The 21,885-nt window shown below is 53.9% G+C and overlaps 1 protein-coding gene across 3 annotated transcripts in view; it reads right to left on the bottom strand.

The window, feature by feature from the left end:
* The window catches only part of KCNIP3 (potassium voltage-gated channel interacting protein 3), a 93,002-nt gene that overhangs the window by 20,505 nt on the left and 50,612 nt on the right, over positions 1-21,885 (bottom strand). Inside the window, exon 1 of one of the 3 annotated variants that reach the window (XM_050755157.1) lies at positions 20,377-20,623. The exons of the other annotated variants lie outside the window; for them this stretch is intronic. Coding sequence (XP_050611114.1) covers positions 20,377-20,479 — 103 coding nt within the window. The 5' untranslated portion in view covers positions 20,480-20,623. Of the gene's footprint in view, positions 1-20,376; positions 20,624-21,885 lie in introns of those variants that run through there. 3 annotated transcript variants of the gene reach the window in all.

Below are 21,885 nucleotides of genomic sequence, written 5' to 3'. Positions count from 1 at the left end.
AAGAACATAACGAGGAAAAATCATATGAAAATCTTAATGTAGAAAGAGCATTTGATAAGCTTCCATGTCTATTTATAATTAAAATAAACAACGACCAAGAAAAAAAAAACAAAAAAAACCTCTGAGCAAACCAGGAGTCAAAGGGAAGTTCTTTAACTTGATTTGCTTATATTTGCAAATCACATATTTACAAAAAAATTTACAGAAAATATTGGATTTAATGGCAAAAGCTTAGACACACTTTCTTTAATATTTGGGACAAGTTTGGCCACAGTCCCCACTAATCAATGTCTTGCCATTGCTCTTAGGAAATTTAGAAGAGAAATAAATAGTGTATGAATTAGGAAGTAAAGGAGAAAATTAACATTATTTAGATGACATGGTCCCTAGAGGGACTAAAAGAATCAACAGACAGGAGAGTTCAGTAAGGTTGCCAGATACAAGATTAATCGATACAAAAATCAATAGCAGTTCTCTACACCAGTAATAACCATCTAGAAAACATAATTAAAAATACCAAGATAAACACTCACAATAGCAATAAAACTAAAGAGTATCTCTAAGTAGTAATAAAAACTCAAAGGACCTCTACATGGAAAGACATTCTGAATACATGAGGCATTCCATCTTACGGCCACATAATGTAAGGATGTCCTTTCTCCCCAAAGTAATCTGTAAGTAAATTCAATGCAATTCCAATTAAAAAATCCAGTTGGATTTTTTTTTGAAAGCTTGATAAACATGCTGAAATGTATATGGAGAAATAAAAAATTCATAAAAATCTAAAAGAATAATAAATGAGGAGTTTCTCTCAGACACTGGTACATGTTGTATAGTCATTGTAATAAAAATTGTATTTTATTGTAATAAAAATAAAAAAGAACAGACAAACATACCAACAAACAGACCAGAGAGCTCAAAAAAGAGACTGAGGTACAGGAGGGAATTTCATGAAAGCTAAGGGAAAAAAGGTCAGAGCGTTTAGTAGATGGTGTTAGGGAAACTGGATTACCATATAAAGAAAACCAATCTAGACTCCTTCCACATCCCACATGCACAAGTAGGTTCCAGGTGCATTAGAGACCCCAGTGTGAACGGTAAATGATAGAGCTATAATAAAATGTGCAAGAGCCTCTTGTTAACCTAAGGTTGTGGACAGACTTCTTAAAACTTCAAAAGCTCAAACCACAAGGGAAAAAAAGGACGAATCTGATTACATCAAAATTAAAGATTGCTGTTCAACAAAGGTCAGAATGAGACACTCAATGGAACAGAAGAAGATAGCGTGCAGTGTTCACAAATGATGAAAGAGGAATTTCTAGAGCAGGTATCAGCAGAAAAGGAAACCAGAAAGATGGATACAAACCTGAAAGATGGCTCAATTTCGGTAACAAACAGGACACGTAAATTAGCATGAGAATGCAGTACCTCCTAGATTGCTAAGAAATAATAATAATGAAAAAATAAGGTTTTGGGTAACAACGCAGATCAATGTTAATTCTGAAACACTCTAGTGCAGGTGTCCTCAACTCCCTGGGCCGAGGACCGGTACTGGTCAGTGGCCTGTTAGGAACCTGGCCGCACAGCAGGAGGTGGGCGGCAGGTGAGCAAGTGAAGCTTCATCTGTATCTACAGCCAGTCCCCACTGCTCGCGTTCCCGCCCGAGCTTTACCTCCTGTCAGGTGAACAGTGGCATTAAATTCTCACAGGAGCGCAAACCCTACTGTGAACTGTGCACCGGAGGGATCTAGGTTGCACACGCCCCTTAGGAGAATTTAACTAATGCCTGATGCCCATTACCATCCCCTCCCCCAGCATCATCCATGGAAAAACTCTCTTCCACAAAACCAGTCCCTGGTGCCAAAAAGGTTGGGGACCACGGCTCTAGTGAATGTGGGAACTGGTACAAACACTGTGGAAATCTATTTGCAATTTTCCTAGGAATTATGTATTATATAAATTGTATAAAATTAACACTTTGTATAAAAGTAACACTGGGCCTAGGACGCAGGAATCCTCTCCTAGTATACATGCTACATCCAAGTGCCCAGGAGACACGTATAAGAATAACCATGGGTGCACTCTTTACAATAATGGCTTGAATCAACCAAACGTCCACTGACAACAGAGCAGATAAATAGACTGTGGTTTAGGCCGGGCGCGGTGGCTCACACCTGTAATCCCAGCACTTTGGGAGGCCAAAGTGGGAGGATTGCTTGAGCCCAGGAGTTTGAGACCAGCCTGGGCAACATGGCGAAACCCCATCTCTACTAAAAATACAAAAATTAGCTGGGTGTGGTGGTGTGTGCCTGTGGTCCCAGCTACTCAAGTGGCTGAGGTGGGGAGGCAAAAGGCTGCAGTGAGCCAACGGCCACACCACTGCACTCCAGCCTGGGTGACACAGTGAGACCCTGTCTCAAAAACTGAATAAATAAAAATGAAAAAATAAAAAATACATATTTGTGGTGTATGCACCTGATGAAACAGTACACAGCAGTGAAAACATGAGTGAACTGTGTTAACACAAAGCAAGTTACATCTTGCTGAACGAAAAACCAGTCCTAGGAAACCAGTATAAGTCCATTTTTCATAAAATTCAAAGCCAAGAGCAACTGAATCCTCTATTTGTAGGGAAGATAAGAGATAAAATCATAAGAACAAAAATCAAGGAATGACACATACAGATCTGGCTAGGGGAACCTCCATGGGGCTGGGACAGGGGAGGGTGGGTTTACTGGTGTTCAGTATGTTATTCTTTATAACTCACATATTAAATATATGTTTATTAGACGTTAATTGAATTGGTTACAATTTCATTTTCCCAGAGCCAGAGAAATATGAGAGAGCACGCGGGGTGAAGTGGAGCCGTGAACAGACACCTCTGGTCCGGATTAAACCCTGGATGCTTGGACAAAAAAGAAAGCAGACAGCAATCCCAGGAGAAAGGGTCAGAGAATGTGAAAAGGCAACTGACAGAGGAGGAAGCCGGGAAGGCCCACACAGAGGTATTCAAAATCATTAGTATGGAAAACGCACGAGAACAATGAGAAAAAGATGCTACTCATTTAACTTGCCAAACCCGAAAGTTACTTGAAGTCTAGCCTTCATCAGGGATGTGGGCACCTCCCCCGAGTTCCGGGCTCACCTGCGTCCTTGCCATCTGCACTGGATGTCGGGGAGGTTGTTAAGGGGACATGTCCCAAGTGAGCTCCCGAGCCTCCCCCTAAACCTGCTCCACCCACAGCCTTGCCAGCTCAGTTGATGCAGCTCTACCTGCCGGAGATCTGGGAGGGCCACACTCAGCCCATGTTGAAGTCCCGCCAGCTCCACTGTCAACACGTGTTCCGCCTCTGAGCCCGCCTTTCCCCTCGCCTCCCTCCACCCAGGCCCAAGGCTTCTACCCTGGACCCTGTTAGTCTAGTCTTCAAATGTGCCAGAGGCAGCTAGTGTGTAAACATATCACGTACACCTCTGCTCAACAACTTCCCCCAAGCTCTCAGTATACAATTCAAAGTCCTTAGATGGCTGATAAGTGTCCCCAGCCCCCCAGCTCTGACTTCATCTCCCATGTCTCTCTCTTCACTGCCTCCACCTTAGCCATATGGGTGCCCCTCAAACCTACCAGGCACACTCTCCCCGTAGGGTCCCCCTATTGCCAGCCTCTGGTCAAATGTCACCTCCTCCTCAGAGGGACACTTCCATTTCTCTCTATCTCCATCTGTTTCTCTCTTCATTGGGATATTGCTCCCTGGCATGTGCAGATTTCTGTTTACTAGTGCTATGGACTGAACTGTGTCCCTTCAAATTCATCGCTGAAGCCTTAACCCCCAGTGTGACTGTATTTGGAGATAGGGTCCTTAGGAGGTAACCAAGGTTACATGGGGTCACAAGGTTGAGCCCTTATCCCATAGGATTGGTAGCCTTATACGAAGAGTAAGAGAGGCCGGGCGCGGTGGCTCACGCCTGTAATCCCAACACTTTGGGAGGCCAAGGTGGGCGAATCACCTGAGGTCAGGAGTTTGAGACCAGCCTGACCAACATGGAGAAACCCCATCTCTACTAAAAATACAAAATTAGCCGGGCCTGGTGGTGCATGCCTGTAATCCCAGCTACTCAGGAGGCTGAGGCAGGAGAATCGCTTGAACCCAGGAGGCGGAGCGTGCAGTGAGCTGAGATCACGCCACTGCACTCCAGCCTGGGCAATAGAGCAAGACTCCATCTCAAAAAACAAAAAGAAAATAAAAAGACTAAGAGAGACAGCTATCTCTGCCTCCACGTGCATGCAGTGAAAGGCCACATGAAGACAGAGCAAGAAGGCAGCCGTCTGCACACCAGGAAGAAAGCCCTCACCAGAAACTGTCCTTGTGGGGACCCTCTTCTCAGACTTTCTTTCCAGAACTGGGAGAAAATACATTTCTGCTGTTTAAGTCCTCCAGTCTGCGTTATTTTGTTATGGCAGCCGGAGAAGACTAAGACACCTGGTATCCTGTTGGTCTCTCCCTCTGCAGGGTGACCGCAGCAGGGATTCGGGTCTCCTCGCTGCCGTACCCAGCCCTGGAACAGTGCCTGTGCATGGGAGCTGCTCTGGAACATGTGCTGGGTAGGATTCTCCCAGCTATGTTTCCTCGGGTGAGTTTATGGAGTACCAGCGCCGGCTTTAATTTTAATGCCTCTAGGCAGAGCCTGCCTCCTGTAGATTGTCCCAGGCCCCAGCATTCCCTGATGTTTATACCTGTTGGGCACAGAGTGGGCAGGAGAATCAGAGAAAAAGAGATAATAGTCCAAGACTCAGGTCCAGTGACAGCAGGTGAACTGGTGTCAAGGGCACCTGAGCACGGAGTCTAAGGTGAGCCGAGGCACAGGTGGACACGAGAGCCATCGAAGGGCCCAAAGCGGAGAAACGGTTGTCTGATTTGCACTCCAGAATGGTCACTCTGGCCACAGGGTTTCACAGTGAAGAGAATGCAGTGAAGGGAACTGGTGGGAGGTGTCAGGAATGAAGAAGCCAGAGTTTCTAGCTGCTGACTTGACCAGGGTGGGGTACGCAGAGTCCAGAATGACCCCACATTTCTGACCTGGGAAACTGAGTGACTGCTGGCGTCATCTACCAGGACATGGATGTTAAAATTACCCAGAAATGGAAGGTAAGGCAAGAAGATAGCTGCATGGCTTTTCAAAGTAACATTAGAGCACTGTCTACAGGAGACTTGGACTTTTACTATTGATCAGGGCTCCAGCTCCGTGTGTTTAGATGTTAACTTATAGAAGATTGCTCAGGGCAAAATTGTGATGCCAACAAACTCAGCCATTTCCCTTTCTACCTCTCCCCCAGTGCGGCCCTTCTCCTCCTTCTCCAGGGGCTAGTCCTGGGCCACCTCCTCCCCATCGAAGTCCCCATTTGCTGTGGTTTGAATGTTTGTCCCTCCAAAACTCATGCTGAAATTCAGTCACCACTGTAACAGTATTCAGAGGTGGAACCCGTAAGAAGTGTTTAGGCCATGAGGGCCCCACCCTCACAAATGGACTAACACCATTATCACAGGAGCGGCTTTGCCCCCCTCTCACTTTCTCTCTCTCTTTCTCTCTCTCTCTGTTCTTCGCCATGGAATGATGATTCAGTAGGAAGGCCATCCCCAGATGCCGAGCCCTCGATCTTGGACTTCCCAGCCTCCAGAACTGTGAGCCAATACATACCTGTTCATTATAAATTACCCTGTTTGTGGTATTCTGCACAAAACAGCCTAAGACAGAAAACTGGTACTGAGAGTTGGGTGTCGTGATAACAAATACTTAAAAATGGGAAAGTGGCTTTGGAACTGGGTAGTGAGCAGAGGCTAGAAGTCTGGAGGAGCAGACTAGAAAAAGGCCTGTCACCATGAACAGAACATTAAGAGCTCAGAAGAGAAGAGCTGTAGGAAAAGTCTGAAATGTCCCGGATATTAAAGTGGCTGTGATCAGAATGTTGGCAGAAATATGGATGGTGATGAGGTCTCAGAGGGAATTGAGGAATAAGGTATTGGAAACTGGAGAGAAGCCCATCCTTATAGTGACAAGGAACTTGGCTGAATTGTGTCCATGCCCAGTGGCTTCATGTTTATGGAAGGCAGATTTTTTTTTTTTTTTTTTTTTTTTTTTTTTTTTTTTTTGAGACAGAGTCTCGCTCTGTCGCCTGGGCTGGAGTATGGAAGGCAGAATTTAAGAGTGATGAGGCCAGGTGCAGTGGCTCACGCCTGTAATCCCAGCACTTTGGGAGGCCGAGGCAGGCGGATCACGAGGTCAGGAGATCAAGACCATCCTGGCAAACACGGTGAAACTCCATCTCTACTAAAAATACAAAAAATTAGCCGGACGTGGTGGCGGCCGCCTGTAGTCCCAGCTACTCGGGAGGCTGAGGCAGGAGAATGGCGTGAACCCGGGAGGCGGAGCTTGCAGTGAGCCAAGATCGCGCCACTGCACTCTAGCCTGGGTGACACAGCGAGACTCCATCTCAAAAAAAAAAAACAAAAACAAACAAACAAAAAGAGTGATGAACCAGGATACCCAGCAGAAGAAATTTCTAAGCAAAATATTGAAGGTGCTGTGTGGTTTCTTTTCATATCATATAGTAAAATGAAAGAAGAAAGAAATGACTTAAAGACAGAACTTATCATGAAGGCATTTCAGGATATTCCAGGCTGCCCCTCTCATCACAGGCCCAGAGCTCTAGGAGGGGAGAATAGTTTTAGGGGATGGGCTCGGGGCCCCTCCAAGGGCCCGCTGCTCCAAACTGCCTTTGGGACTCTGCTCCTCACATTTCACCGCAGTGCTCCTTGGCTGCTCCAGCTGTGGCTCAAGCGGGCCTGAGTGTAGCTCAGGCCATGGCTCCAGAGGGCGCAAGCAGTAAGCCTTGGCAGCATCCATGTGGTGCTAATTCTGCAGGGACACAGAGTTCAAGAGCAGTGGAGGCATGGCTGCCTCTGCCTGGATTTCAGCGGCTGGATCAGACAGCCTGGGGGTCCAGGCAGAGACCTGCCGCAGGGGAAGAGCCACTCCAGTGAGTCCTCGCTAGGACAATGCCCTGTGGAGCCACAAGGGCTGGGCTGCCCTTGAGACTCCAGAGCTACAGACTGACCAGCTGGCAACATCAGCCTGGGAGAGCTGCTGCGGCTGCCGAGCCCACCAAAGCCATGGGGGTGGGGCTGCCTGGGACCCCAGTGTGTCCAGGAGGTAGGATGTGGAGTCAAGGAACATTACTCCCGAGTCTTAAGATTTAATGTTGCTCTTCACGGTTGGTTTTGGAAGTACTTGGGACCAGTTATCCCCTTTTTTCTTGCCGGTTTCTCCCTGAATGGAAATGTCTATCCCACAACTGTCTCACCATTGTATTCTGGAAGCATGTAACTTGTTTAATTTCACAGGTTCACAGCTGGAGAGGAATTTGCCTCAGGATGAATCATGCCTTGAGTCTCACCCACATCTGATTCAGATGAGACTCTGGGCTTAGGAGTTGCTGCTGACATGAGCTAAGACGTTTGGGGGCTATCGGGATGGAATGAATATATTTTGTACGTGAGAAGGACATGAATTTTGCGGGGGTGGGCCGGGCAGAATGCTGCGGTTTGAATGTTTGTCCCCTCCAAAACTCAGGTTGAAATTTGGTTGCCACTGCAACAGTATTAAGATAAGCGACCTTTTTGAAAAAAAAAAAATTGTTTGGTTTTTGAGAGGGGGGTCTCACTGTGCTGCCCAGGCAGGTCTCCAGCTCCTGAGCTCAAGTGATCCTCCTACCTCGGCCTTCCGAGTAGCTAGGACTACAGGTGCACTAGCATGCTTGGCAAGAGGTGGGACCTTTAAGAGATGTTTAGTTTACGAGGGCTCTGCCCTCACGAATGAGCTAATGCCCTTATTGCAGGAGTGGGTTTGTCACCATGAGAGTGGGTTTGCCCCTCTTACTCTCTCTTGCTCCCTGGGCCCTTCAGCCATGTGATGCTTTCCACCATGTTATGACACAGCAAGAAGGCTCTTGCCAGATGCCAGCCCCTCAACCTTATACTTCCCGGCTTCCAGAACTGTAAATCAATACATTTCTGTACAATACCATTAACCACTCTGTAGTATTCTGTTATAGCAGCAGAAAACAGGCTAACACACCGTTGACAGCCAGGAGGGCTGCAATCAAGTTTGAATTCCTCTATCCAACAAGCATTTTGCCACAGGAGTAAAAGCATGAGGGCTTTTTGATGTCTAAAAGTTGTACAGCAGCCTGACAGATTACAAGCAGAGCTTTCTTCCCAGTGTGTAAAAGTCTCAGTCCAGGTCCTGTCCTATACCCCATGTCGTCCTCTCTGTGCAAAAGCTCAGCAAAGTGGCTCCAAATCTTTAACTCACTAAGCTGAAATGCACCAGGTACTGGGCAAGGAGCACTTTTTGGCCACCCCATGGGTGAAGCCTGTGAAACCTCTGAGCTGCACCAGTACCTCTGCAAAGCCCCTCATAGGCTTCCTGCAGCTTGCCACATAGGAGAGAAGCAGAAGCAATGGAAGATTCTCTAAAAACCTCTCGAGCCTATGCCTCCTGCCAGCTGTCACCCATCCGTTCCCCTTTGTGGCAAAACTCCGAAGAGGTGCCATGCTTCCCGGCTCCCATCCCTCCTGAATACACTCCATTCAGATGTTCCCCCCACCAGTACTCCCCAAAGCTGCTGGTCAAGGTCCCCTTGGTGCACTGCAGCACATTCATGCCCCTGTGTGACACAGTGCCCGGCCTGTACCTGACACACGCAGAAGCCAGGGGTGGGCGCAGCTGGCTCAGACAACAGCCAGTCAGTTCCGGCTCCAGTCACAGCAAGGTGAGGCCAGCAAGGTGAAGCGCCAGGCTGGATTGTGACTGGATCTGATATTTCCGAAAGTACGCATGTGGTCACCAAGGGGAACACTCATGGCCTTCCTGACATAGATACTGCATTTCAATACTATTAATTTAATTTACTGATGGGAAGCCCTGGAATTCCTGCAGTCCTGGGTCTACTGAGAGCCTCGGTGTGGCCCTACACTCATGACTTCACATCATACCCTCCTTAGTGACTGTGCACTGGGCAGAAAGAGTGCGTCATCCCCATAAGGCCTGTGGAGACCAGGGAAGAAAGAAGCCCCACCCACTGCCCCAGGGGCCCGGCCTCTAGAGGACCAGAGCTCAGCTCCTGAGAGGTGCAGCTGGCCCTGGAATTGCCCACTGGTGCCTCTGGCTGACTGTCCATGAGGGCTTGGGGCAGGGCGTCCTGCACACCACGAAATGGGGCTCCATAGCCCTGTCCCAGGCCAGGGATCTCAGCCTTCACTTACTCTGCTGCTCAGGTCACTCCTAAACCATAGGGTCCCACAGAAGGTCCAGGAACTGTCGTGGGGTGAGGAGAGGCCTCTGGGGCAAGACTCCCTTTTGAATCTGAGCTGAGCCGTCCCTTTTACCCATCAAGGGGGCACCAGACTTGTAAGACTTCATTGGAGAGTCTGTGGTGAAACTGCTGTGATGCTACTACCTGTGTCTAGGTACGTGACAGTGGAGCCGCTGACCTGGGGAGGAAGGGGCCTTGCCCAGGTTCCCAGCCTAGAGCAACATCAAGCATCCGGCTCCAGCCCATACTGTCTCCTGCAGAGGCCACCGACGCTGGCAAGCCTGGCCCAGCAGTCCCTGGGCCAGCAGCCTCTGGGCTCCTGACTCTACAGGGCACAGGATGAAGGATACCCAACACGACCAAGTGCAGGCCACGTGCATCTTCCCTTCCCACTAACTCCTAGGACACAGGTAGTGATGTGTAGCTGTGGGGGAATGTGGCCTGGGTCATTTCAGGCAAGAAGTGAGGCGAATGTACACTCTGAAAGTGTCTCCTCCTAGGCGTCATGCTACCTGACTTCAAACTATACTACAAAGCTACAGTAACCAAAACAGCATGGTACTGGTACCAAAACAGAGATCTAGACCAATGGAACACAACAGAACCCTCTGAAATAACACCACACATCTACAACCATCTGATCTTTGACAAACCTGGCAAAAACAAGAAATGGGGAAAGGATTCCCTATTTCATAAATGGTGCTGGGAAAACTGGCTAGCCATATGTACAAAGCTGAAACTGGATCCCTTCCTTACACCTTATACAAAAATTAATTCATGATGGATTAAAGACTTAAATGTTAGACCTAAAACCATAAAAACTCTAGAAGAAAATTTAGGCAATACCATTCAGGACATAGGCATGGGCAAGGACTTTATAACTAAAACACCAAAAGCAATGGCAACAAAAGTCAAAATAGACAAATGGGATCTAATTAAACTAAAGAGCTTCTGCACAGCAAAAGAAACTACCATCAGAGTGAGCAGGCAACCTACAGAATGGGAGAAAAATTTTGCAATCTACCCATCTGAGAAAGGGTTAATATCCAGAATCTACAAAGAACTTAAAACAAATTTACAAGAAAAAAGACAAAACACCCCGTCAAAAAGTGGGCAAAGGATCTGAACAGACACTTATCAAAAGAAGACACTTATGCAGCCAACAGACACATGAAAAATGCTTATCATCACTGGTCATCAGAGAAATGCAAATCAAAACCACAATGAGATACCATCTCACGCAGTTAGAAAGGCAATCATTAAAAAGTCAGGAAACAACAGATGCTGGAGAGGATGTGGAGAAACAGGAATGCTTTTACACTGTTGGTGGGAGTGTAAATTAGTTCAACCATTGTGGAAAACAGTGTGGCGATTCCTCAAGGATCTAGAACTAGAATTACTATTTGACCCAGCGATCCCATTACTAGGTATATACCCAGAGGATTATAAATCATGCTACTATAAAGACACATGCACATGTATGTTTATCGTGGCACTATTCACAATAGCAACGACTTGGAACCAACCCAAATGTCCATCAATAACAGACTGGATTAAGAAAATGTGCCACATATACACTATGGAATACTATGCAGCCATAAAAAAGGATGAGCTCATGTTCTTTGCAGGGACATGGATGAAACTGGAAACCATCGTTCTCAGCAAACTATCACAAGGACAGCAAACCAAACACCGCATGTTGTCACTCATAGGTGGGAAATGAACAATGAAATAACTTGGACACAGGGTGGGGAACATCACACACTGGGACGTGTTGGGGGCTGGGGGGCTGGGGGAGGGATAGTATGAGGAGAAATACCTAATGTAAATGATGAGTTGATGGGTGCAGCAAACCAACATGGCACAAGTATACCTATGTAACAAACCTGCACGTTGTGCACATGCACCCTAGAACTTAAAGTATAATAATAATAATAAAGAAAGCGCTTCCTCCGTGCCGGATGCTGCCTTGAAAGACCTGTGCACACTCACACACGCAGTCTCCACAGCAGCTCAGGGCAGGGGTCCTCTCACTGTGGGCTTGGACCAGGGCAGCTGCCTCCACGTTGGGCTCCTGACACCTGTCCTGTAAGAGGCCGGGACACACACGACCATCTCCAGTGGTCCCCGAGGCCCTGCAGTGGTAGATGCATTCGGGGCAGGTGTGCTGGTGTTCAGAAAGGTCCTGGCTCTGCCGCTCCCTGGCCCTCAGCTTCCTCGCTGATGAAACGAGCCTGCTGATGAGGACAAGATTGGGAGATGCACAAAGTGCCCCCAAGGAGACAGCACTCTCTAGAGGTTGGTTCCTATCACTGTCATCAGCATCCCAGATCTGGAAAGCCTGCCCAAGGAGCCGCAGGAGACCTGAGGGACTAGCAGTTTACAGGGCAGCAGGCCCAGCCAGGAACAGGGCATGCAGCATACCCACAGCATCACCACTGGCCCCAGCAAAGCTGGGAGAGGGTGTTGAGGGGAAGGAGAGCAAGAGAACAAGCAGGAAGGATCACAATGGCCCTTGGGCCTGCTCCAAGCCAAGAGATGGCTGCGGATCCAGGAGGCCCCAAGGTCACCTTTGTAAGACCAGGCCCCTGGTGGTCCCCTTGGCCCTGCAGTTAGAGATGCTTTCAGGGCAGGTGCGCAGAGGGCGGGTGCAGAGTGTCTGGGGTCACCTCCCAGGAGGGAGGAGCAAGGGCAGTGGGCCAGACCCTGCACATCCTGATTCTAGGCATTCTCCTCTTCCCCATCACACCTCACACCTCTGCTGTCTCTGCCGCTCAGGTCACTCCTAAACCATAGGGTCCCACCACCCAGTCTCCCTGCCTCTGCCCCAGCCAGAGGGACCCTCCCTGCAGAGGGCACCGTCCCACAGCTACTCTAAAGGCAGGGCCAAGACTCCGTGTTACCTGTGCTGCCTGGCAAAAAATGTGTGATCGATAAGTGTGTGCTATGGTGGCACATAACTTACATTTATTGAACACCCGCTGCTTGCCAGGCAGTGTTGGGCATACTGTGAAGCTCTAAGTGTAAAGACACACGCCCCTGCTGCTCTGAGAGATCCCACGGCAGGGTGGGACAGGAACACAGAAAATCTGAGGGCCGCGTATCTAACACAACCTGAGGGGGCAGGGAGAGGGCAGGGTCTGGGAGAGTTCCCAGGGGAGACGGTGCCTCTGCTCCCCGCCCCTCACTTACAGGTGAGGAAACCACTCAGACAGAAGTGACTTGTCCACGTGATGTGGAACTCCAGCGCTCCTTCTAGGACTGCGTCCTCCACTTCAGTGCTACTGACACAGGGTCAGATACCTCGCGTGCTGTGCTGGGGCCACCCTGCATGCTGCAGGACGGTGAGCAGCACCCCTGGCCTGTACCCCCCAGATGCCAGTAGCACCTCCCCAGCTGTGACAACCAAAAATGTCTCTCGACGTTGCCAAATGTCCCTGCCGGGTAAAACTGCCCTTGGTTGAGAGCTGCATGGAAATCTGAGCTGAGCGAAGAGAAGCAGCGGCCAAAGTCGAGCCTCATGCCACAGATGTGGTCACAAAGCTCCGGGCTGGGGCTGCATCTGCCTCGCCCGCCCGCACCCACTTCTTCTTGCCCTCCCCGTCTGAAGTTCTGAGACCCGAGTTCCTCTTTCAACTTTTCCAAAGTGTTTTTTTTTTTGAGACAGCTCACCTGTTGCTAAAGCTGGAGTGCAGTGGCGCGCTCTCGGCTCACTGGGAGGTATGATTATCCTTATTCCACGGAAGAGGAAGGTGAGGTTCAAGGAGGTTAAACATAGAGAAGTCACCCTGTAAGCAGGTGGCCACGCCGGGCTGGAACGGGGGGGAAACCCAGTGTGCTAGACCAGGCAGGGCCTGCAGGCCGGGATGCCCGGCTCCAGCCCAATGCCAGCTGCTCCCACTCTGGCCTCTGAATCCGATCTGCTCCCAGAAGGCCCTTCGTGGGGGAGGCGAACTGGACCACACGGCCACATCCAGTGAAGGGCCTGGTGTCAGCTGCTCTCCCTCGGGGATCAGTTCTGTGTGGAGTGGTCGGGGAGGCCCCCACCCAGGTTCTCCGCATGGAAAGCATCTTTCTCTTCCCAGGGCCTTGCCTCCTGCAGAGTCTTGGCCACTTACTCACTCTGTGCATAGGGCTCAGTCCTCCCACTAGGAGACACCCCTGCCCCAGTCAGAATCCAATCCCGCCCAGCTGAGAGGCCCTTACAGCTCCCACCCCTGTGCATAGGGCTCAGTCCTCCCACTAGGAGACACCCCTGCCCCAGTCAGAATCCAATCCCGCCCAGCTGAGAGGCCCTTACAGCTCCCACCCCAGCACACACGCTCAGTGTTTGCTCACTAACCCATGTGGCTAATGGTGGGACTATAGCTATTGGGACAGAGTGCCAGGTTTAGGGGGCAGATGCCTGGGAACCCCCAAATCACTGAAGCAACAACCTGACAGGCTGCACACTCTCTTCAGCCACGGACAGGAGGCCTCCTGCAGGGCGACCAGACTGTTATCAACTCCACACAGGAAAGCATCTGCCTTCCTGTCTCCCTCCTGGACATGTCTGGTAAGCAGCTGTGATGACCAGGGGAGGTCTGGCATTGCCAGTGGTCAGGGCCCTGGCAGGCCCCCCGGCCACCCCCTAACTGGCAACAGGATGTTCCTGAACTGGAAGGCAGGGGAGGGAGGGCTGGGGGGAAAGGCAGGGGAGGGAGAGCTGGGGGGAAAGGCAGGGGAGGGAGGGCTGGGGGGAAAGGCAGGGGAGGGAGGGCAGGGGGGAAAGGCAGGGGAGGGAGGGCTGGGGGGAAAGGCAGGGGAGGGAGAGCTGGGGGGAAAGGCAGGGGAGGGAGGGCTGGGGGGAAAGGCAGGGGAGGGAGGGCAGGAGAAGGAGAGCTAGGGAGGGAGGGAGGACTGGAGAGGGAGGGCTGGGGGGAAGGCTGGTCGGGGGGGCATGGAGATTCCAGGAGGGGCTGCTAAGTCCTGTGCTGGGTCTTGTCCTCAGGTGACCTGGAGCCTGGATGTTCTGAGTCCACAACCAGCTGGGCAGCAGCCTCTGACCCCAGGACCACTCCCTCTCTCCCCTGGCTGCCCCTCCTCCCCTTGCCTCCAGGACACAGCTCTCCAGTGTTCTGGACCCTGCTCTTTCTCGCTGACCTGTTAACAAATGCTGGAGGGCCCCAGGTTGGGCCCTTGAATCTGGTCCCCTTTCTGTCCTACCCATTTCTTATTTGTTTGTTTTGTTTGTTTGTTTGTTTTGAGACAGAGTCTTGCTCTGTTGCCCAGGCTGGAGTGCAGTAGCATGATCTCGGTTCACTGCAATCCGGGTTCAAGTGATTCTTTTGCCTCAGCCTCCCAAGTAGCTGAAATTACAGGTACCTGCCACCACGCCCGGCTAATTTTTGTATTTTTAGTAGAGACGGGGTTTCACCATGTTGGTCAGGCTGGTCTTGAACTCCTGACCTCAAGTGATCTGCCCTCCTCGGCCTCCCAAAGTGCTGGGATTATAGGCCTGAGCCACTCCACCTGGCCTGTCCTACCCACTTCTCTGGTGACTCCCCCAGTCTCACAGTGCTATATCCCCACATTTGCCAGTGGCCTGTAAAATTCTTTCTCAGCCAGACTACTCTGATAAATTCCTGACACGTACACCCCAACACCTCCTTCATGGCTCCACTTGGACCTTTTATTTTGTAGAGACAGGCTCTTGCTATGTTGACGAGGTTGGTCTGGAACTCCTGGCCTCCCGTGACCCTCCCACCTCAGCCTCCCAAAGCGCTGGGATTACAGGCATGAGCCAGGGAGGTCCCTGCAGGTCTCTGAGCCACAGAGCTATACGATAGTAAATTTGTTTTGGTTTCAGGAATGAAACCAAATCATCTGGAAACTTTAAAAAATACCCGCCAGGCCCACCCTGGGGCACTGAACCCTAAATCTCTGCCAGGCCCGCCCTGGGGCACTGAACCCTAAATCTCTGCCAGGCCCGCCCTGGGGCACTGAACCCTAAATCTCTGGGTAGAACCCAGGCACTGGGATTTTTAGGAGTTTCTTGGGGGACTCTCTGCCCTGGGTCCCCCATCAGTCCCTTTCTCTGGGTGACTTCATGGGGGAGCCACTGCAGCCACTTCTGAATCTGTGGGAACCTGTTACAGCAGTGATAGAAAATTAATACATCCCAAACTCACCAGGTCCAAATAGAGCTGCTGACCTTCCCACAAACCTGTACCCCGCCCCAGGCTTCCCCATCTCAACAGATGGCCGCTGTACCTTCTAGGTGCTCAGGCCGATCTTCCAGACTCCTTCCTTCCCCTCATGCCCCACTGCAAACCAACAGCTCTCCCTGGGAAATAGATCTGGAACCGGAGACTTCCCCCAGCCCCAACGCTGTCTCCCTCCGGAATGGCTGCAAATGCCTCTCACAGGATCTGCTTCCCCTGGCGCCTCGCACCCCAAGTCTGCTCTCAACACAGCACTCAGCGGGACCCTGCGGAAAGGCAAAGCCACTTCACTCCTCTGCTCGGAACCTTCTGATGGCTCTGGGTTTCTCCGACAGTAAAAGCAAATGTCCTTGCGGAGGTCCACCCCTGGCCAGGGCAGTAGTCTTCAGGCTTCAGTACGTCCCCAGCACCTGGACCTGGGGAAGAGAGAAGCTGCTGGGCCCAAGCCCAGACTTTCTGAGCCTGCAGGTTTGGGGTAGGGGCCTGAAGATGCATTTCTTTTTTTTTTTTTTTTTTTTGAGACGGAGTCTTGCTCTGTCACCCAGGCTGGAGTGCAGTGGCCGGATCTCAGCTCACTGCAAGCTCCGCCTCCCGGGTTCACGCCATTCTCCTGCCTCAGCCTCCAGCGTAGCTGGGACTACAGGCGCCCGCCACCACGCCCGGCTAATTTTTTGTATTTTTAGTAGAGACGGGGTTTCACCGTGTTAGCCAGGATGGTCTCGATCTCCTGACCTTGTGATCCGCCCACCTCGGCCTCCCAAAGTGCTGGGATTACAGGCATGAGCCACCACGCCCGGCCCTGAAGATGCATTTCTACCAAGCTGCTGGGCTACTGCTGCTGCTGACCCACAGCACACGTTGAGAGTCCCTGTCCTCGAAGGCCGTGTGCCTCAACTCCCAACTCTGGCTTCAGAGTTCGCTCACCACTGATGACACTGAACACTGCTCAGGAGAAGTGGCTGCAGTGACTCCCCAATGAAGTCACCCAGAGAAAGGGACTGATGGGGGACCCAGGGCAGAAACTCCTAAAAATCAAAATGCCTGGGTTCCACCCAAAGATTTAGGGTTTGATGCCCCAGGATGCGCACGGCAGAGATTTAGGGTTTGATGCCCCAGGCTGGGCATGGCAGAGATTTAGGGTTTGATGCCCCAGGGTGGGCACGGCAGGTAGTTTTCAAAGTTCCCAGATGATTACAATGACGATGTGCAGCTCGGTGAAGAGACCACTGGCCCCCCACCTCCACTGCCACCGCTCCTCACTCACTTGGCTCTACCCACTTACCCTGATGACACTGACCACACCCCACCTCAAGCCTCTGTGCTCTCTGCAGCAGCCCCCACCCCTGCTGCTCTGGGCCCCCTGCTCTGTGCCCATCCAGGCAGTAGCTCTCACAGGACCTGGCCTCAGGCTCGCCAGCAGGGGCAGAGGGGACAGAAAAAGGCTCCAGCTCTCCCTCTTGGTCAGCAGGTTCCCTCATGAATTTAACAAATCTTCCCCGAGCTGCCGCCTGGTGCCAGGCACTGTTCTAGGCACAGGGTGCTAATGTGAGCAGGACAAAGTCCCTGCCCTCATGCGACCCGCGGCTGGGGGAGAAAGACCATGAACTAACGATAAAGAAACTGAGATACCCAGTATCTTAAGGGAGTGACAAGGCTGTGGAGGAAAATCAAGCATGTAAGGGAGTCTTGGCTCCTACAAGGAATGTGCTAGGAGCCCGGAACCACAGAGGGACAAGGAGGACCTTTATGTCACCAGCACATCAGGGATGCTGCCCACCGGGGCCCACCAACAACCTCCACCAGCAAGGCTCCACGGAGAGCCACAGGGGCGAGTCTTTGAGCACTTGGGGAACACAGATCCCCTTGAGAACCGTATTTCAGCACTCCAGGAAGAAGCATCAAACACAAATCTTGCCCATAATTTCAGGAGCTTTATGGACCTTCTGGGCTGGGACCCCACGGTGTTAAACATGGAGTGTCAGGCACCATAGCCCCTCAGATGCAGACCCCACCCCCGGCCCTGCCCCACAGGGTCCAGGTCCCAAAGCCAAGACGAGATCCCCGTGATGGCCCTCAGGGCCATCCCAGCAGCTGCAGGCTCTCGCACCCTTGCCGAGGTGAAGCTCGTGGATGGCAGGCAGCTTCTTCATCTCTGATATCCCGTAGGTTACCAGGGAAGGAGAAATCCTAATTAAGCAGACAGGATGAGGTCTGCCTTTCTACCACCCAGCGTCTGTCACACTGAGGCTAGCCTGGCCTCTGGCCAGGCCCATGCCCTGCTGCCCACTGATTTGCCCTGGTGGTCTGGACAGCCATGCCACCACCCCGGGCTCAGCCCCCTTGTCCATGGATCAAGGGGTGAGCTTCCTGTTCCATTAGTGCTCAGGAAAAGTGACTGCGGTGACTCTTCCATGAGGTCATCCAGGGAAAGGGACTGATGGGGGACCCAGGGCAGACAGGAAGCCTCTTTGACTGCTGCATGTATTTCTAGAAGGCTGCGTCCCCAGAACCCGGATCCATTAGTTCCTAGCAATCCCCAGGGCACCATAACTCTGGTCTATTACAGATGAGAACCACGGAGGCTCAGAGAGGACAAGAGACCCCTCTGACTACACACGCACAGGCTTGGAGTGGAGCTGGGCCAACAGTCTCCTTCCAGCCCCCAACGGCACTGAGGATCGCTCACATCCAGGCTGCTGGGACAGCCTGGGCTCCTCACAGCTCATCTGACAGTTCCTTAGACGTTGCCTGGCCAATGGGAGCTTCCAGGCCCTCGGCTGGCTGACACCATTCCCCACCAACAGAACATCTGGAACTCACAACCCCCTCCCTCTGACGGGGTGGGGGTGTCTGAGTGAGAGAATGGCTCACTCAGTGCTGTTACTGTGAGTATCACTGACCTACTCATTGCCAGTATCCCTGATAAGGATGGCTCACAAAGCCTGCACATTTACTATCCGTGCAAACCCCACTGGTTCGAGCCCGCCACAGCCCTAGGGAGCAGGATTCTTACCGGCCCCACTTTACAGACGGTGAACTGAGGCTCGGACTGTTTCAGGGATTTTTACAGCCAGTTTATGAAGGCGACAGGATCCCAGGATAGACCTAGCTGACTCTGAGGCTCTGAGCTCCCCCAACTGGATCAAGACCCCAGAACTCCAGGGGTATGAGTGGGCACATGCACCAGAAAACGGAGACTCATGGGAGCCTGAATGAGGTTTTTGGCAGGTGGAATAAACCGTCTGTTGTCTTGTGCATACTGTCCACCTTGCAAAGAAATCCCTCCTCAGAAATCACAAAGGCAAACTTCACACTGCCCCCGACCGTGGGCGAGCCTGCTGTTAGGAAGGTCTGAGGTACTAAGTGAAGTGAGGCTGGCTGTTGCTCCTGGCCACCGGAGGCCCCGAGGATCAGGGAAGAGCAATGGCGAGATCACGGCTTCCCTGGGCACCAGCCACCCTCCACGCCCACCCCAGGCTCCAGATGGGGAAAGAAAATGGGACAAGGGGACAGGGGATGGCACTCCCTGCAGGAGGCACAGTCCTCTGAGGCACAGCAGCACAGGACGCTCACCCCTCCACACTCTGCCCCAATCCCAGCACCTGTATTTCCCACAAAGTTCCCTGTCACAGATTCCCCTGCCAGGGCCAGCATCCGGCCGAGTGAAGGCCCAGCCTGGGCCACTTTCTTCCCCATCTCCAATCCAAAGCTCTTGGTGGCATCCCTCTGAGCCACCTGGAGCAAGGCCCTTCTCTCTGGGCCTCACGCACTCACCAAGAGACAAGGGGTGGCAGAGTCCAGTGGCTTCTCAGTAGCATGTGGCCGTGGACTTTGGGAAAAGAACTAGCCCTGGACACCAAAGGCAGAATGGAGGGAAGCCTTGCTTCCTGCCCCTTCTCGCCCTCAGCAGCCCTTCACAGGGGCTCCAGGCACATCCCCATGCCCGAGGGGTTGCTGGGCAGCTCCCAGGCAGAGGCAGGCTCTCTGTCTCTCATCCCCAGGCCTCTGGGTCTCAGTACTGAGAGCTGGAGCCCAGCAAGGTCAGCAGACTGCTGGGGCAGGCAGGATGCCCATGTCCTCGGAGAGGGCAGCAGGGACAAGAAGAGGATGAGCTAGCCCCTTCCCCACGGTCCAGAGGTGCGGGGCCTCTTTGAACAGGGGGCAACCTACATCCCAGGCTTCAGGGTCCCCTTCAGAACCAGGTGTGCCATGGAAGGGCCCCAAGGGGCCGTCAGTGTCTGATCCAAGTGTGGGTCTGTCTCCTCAGTTAATATTTTATTGGGACAGAAATGTGGCGCCTGCGGGTTTGGTTACTGATCCCATGGGCTTGAACCTTGCTTGGGGAGGGGTAACTGGATACCAGGTGGGGGGCGAAAGGGGAAGCCCCATCACACGGCAGAGGCCTCAAATCTCTCCCCACCGCCTAGTGCCCTGGGCTGAGGGTCCTTCCTGTCATCTGCACCCTGCGCCACCTCCCACTACAGGGCGGCCCAAGCCGGTGTCCTCACCAGGGGCGCTCGGACTGCAGGCCTAGGACGGCAGGGGCTGTCCGCTAAAGGTGTCACCAGGCGCCTCGCTCACACCCAGCCCAAGGGCTGCGGCTTCGTCCCCTCTGGGGCTCCAGGGAGCCCGGGCCCTCTGCGTCTCCTTATTCCCAGGACCAACCCTCCGGAGCCGGGAGGGGGCGGCGGCCCAGGCCGCTCCTCGCCAGACCAGTGCACCCCGGCGTGCGGGTGCCGGTCCCTCCCTCCAGACCACGGGTCTCCCGCGGAGGCGGCGGAGGGGCGGGTGGCCACGCATTACCTTCCATGGATATGGGCTCCAGAATGCCGAACTGCTTGAGGACGGCGATGAACAGCAGCACCACCACGGCCATGGCGCACAGCTCCATGCCCTGGATGCCCATGGCGAGCCGGGCTGCCTGGGGCCCTTGGGCCCGGGCGCACCCCTCGCCCAAACACTGCCTCGGAGGCGCCGGGGCCCGTGCAGCCCGCACGGCCTCTCGGGGGCGGCGACGGCTCACATGCCCCCGGCAGGCGGGGCTGCGGGGTTGGCTGGGCCGGGGCCCCGCGGAGGGCGGCGGCGGCGAGCGGGGCAGGCCGGAGGCTGGACGCGGCGGCCGAGCCCGAGCGCAACTTTCCGAGTCAGCCGGCAAACTTCGAGGCGCGGCGGCGGCGGCGCGAAACGCAGCGCGGACGGCCAGCGTGGGCCAGCGGCGCCTCCATGCCCCGCGCGGGCGCCGCGCCTCTGTCGCCCCCTCTCCAGCCCCGCGGGCGCGGGGGCGCGGGGGTCCCGGGCGCTCCCGGCCGCCCCAGCCTCCATCGCCGCTCCCCGCGCGCTCATTGGCCTAGGGGCGGCGGCCACTCCGGGAGGCGTCCCTGCGGCCCCCCCCGCGCCAGCCCGGGAAGGGCGGAGGGAGCCGGCCCCGCCCCGCCCGGCACGGACCAGCCCGGGACGGAGTCTGGCGCGTCGCCACCGCTGCTCCGCCAGCGCCTGGAGGCCGCGCGGTCGGCGGTTTCTCCCACGCGCAGGATGGGGCCGAGGGGCTGGGGAGGGGCCGAGGGGCTGGGGAGGGGCCTGGAGCCCGGGAGGAGGGGGCGGTGGCTGCGCTCTCCAGGGGAGGCGCTGAGCCCGGCCCGCCCCGCTCCGCTGGCCCGCGCGGAGTCGGCGGCGGGGTATCCGGGAAGCCCTCACTGCCCGGCTCATTTCCCGCAACCCGGGTCCTCCGCCGGAGAGTAAACTGGACCCGGGCAGCCCCCTTTGAAAATGCAGAAGTTGGTCTCCAAAGTTCTCCCGTTCCGGAAACCCGCGCGCGCTCGGGCCTTTGGGGGAAGCGTGGGCTTGGCCCTGGCGGCCGCCGAGCGGAGCTCGGGCGCTGACTTTGCTGCGTGACCTTGGTCGAGTCACCGACTCGCAGCCGCCGCCGCCTCCTGCTCCGCGAGGGGGAGACGCGCGCCTCCGGGCGGGCGGGCGGGCGGCGGGGAAGAGCTAAGCGGATGCGGAGCGCCACGCGCGGGCAGGGCAAGGGCATGCTTATTCGTTTGTGGGCGGCTTTCTTCCTGTCGGGGGCCGTTAGAGTAGGGGAAGCCGCGAAAAGGAAGGAGAAAATAGGGGAGGACAAGGCGTGGCCGGGCGGAGCCCGGGGTCCTCGGAGCCGCGAGTCCGGAGACCCGAACCGGGAGCCTGGCCCTCGGCTGCCCCCCAGCGGGCGCGGCGCACCGCGGGCTTCCCCGCGGGACGGACTCCGCCGGGCAGCGCGGCCACGGCCCGCACCTCATCCTTCCCGCTGCGTTAGCCACGGGAGAAATGCAG

Source organism: Macaca thibetana, chromosome 13, assembly GCF_024542745.1.
Source record: "Macaca thibetana thibetana isolate TM-01 chromosome 13, ASM2454274v1, whole genome shotgun sequence".
NCBI lineage: Eukaryota > Metazoa > Chordata > Mammalia > Primates > Cercopithecidae > Macaca > Macaca thibetana.
This window is presented reverse-complemented; position numbering and strand designations above follow the sequence as displayed.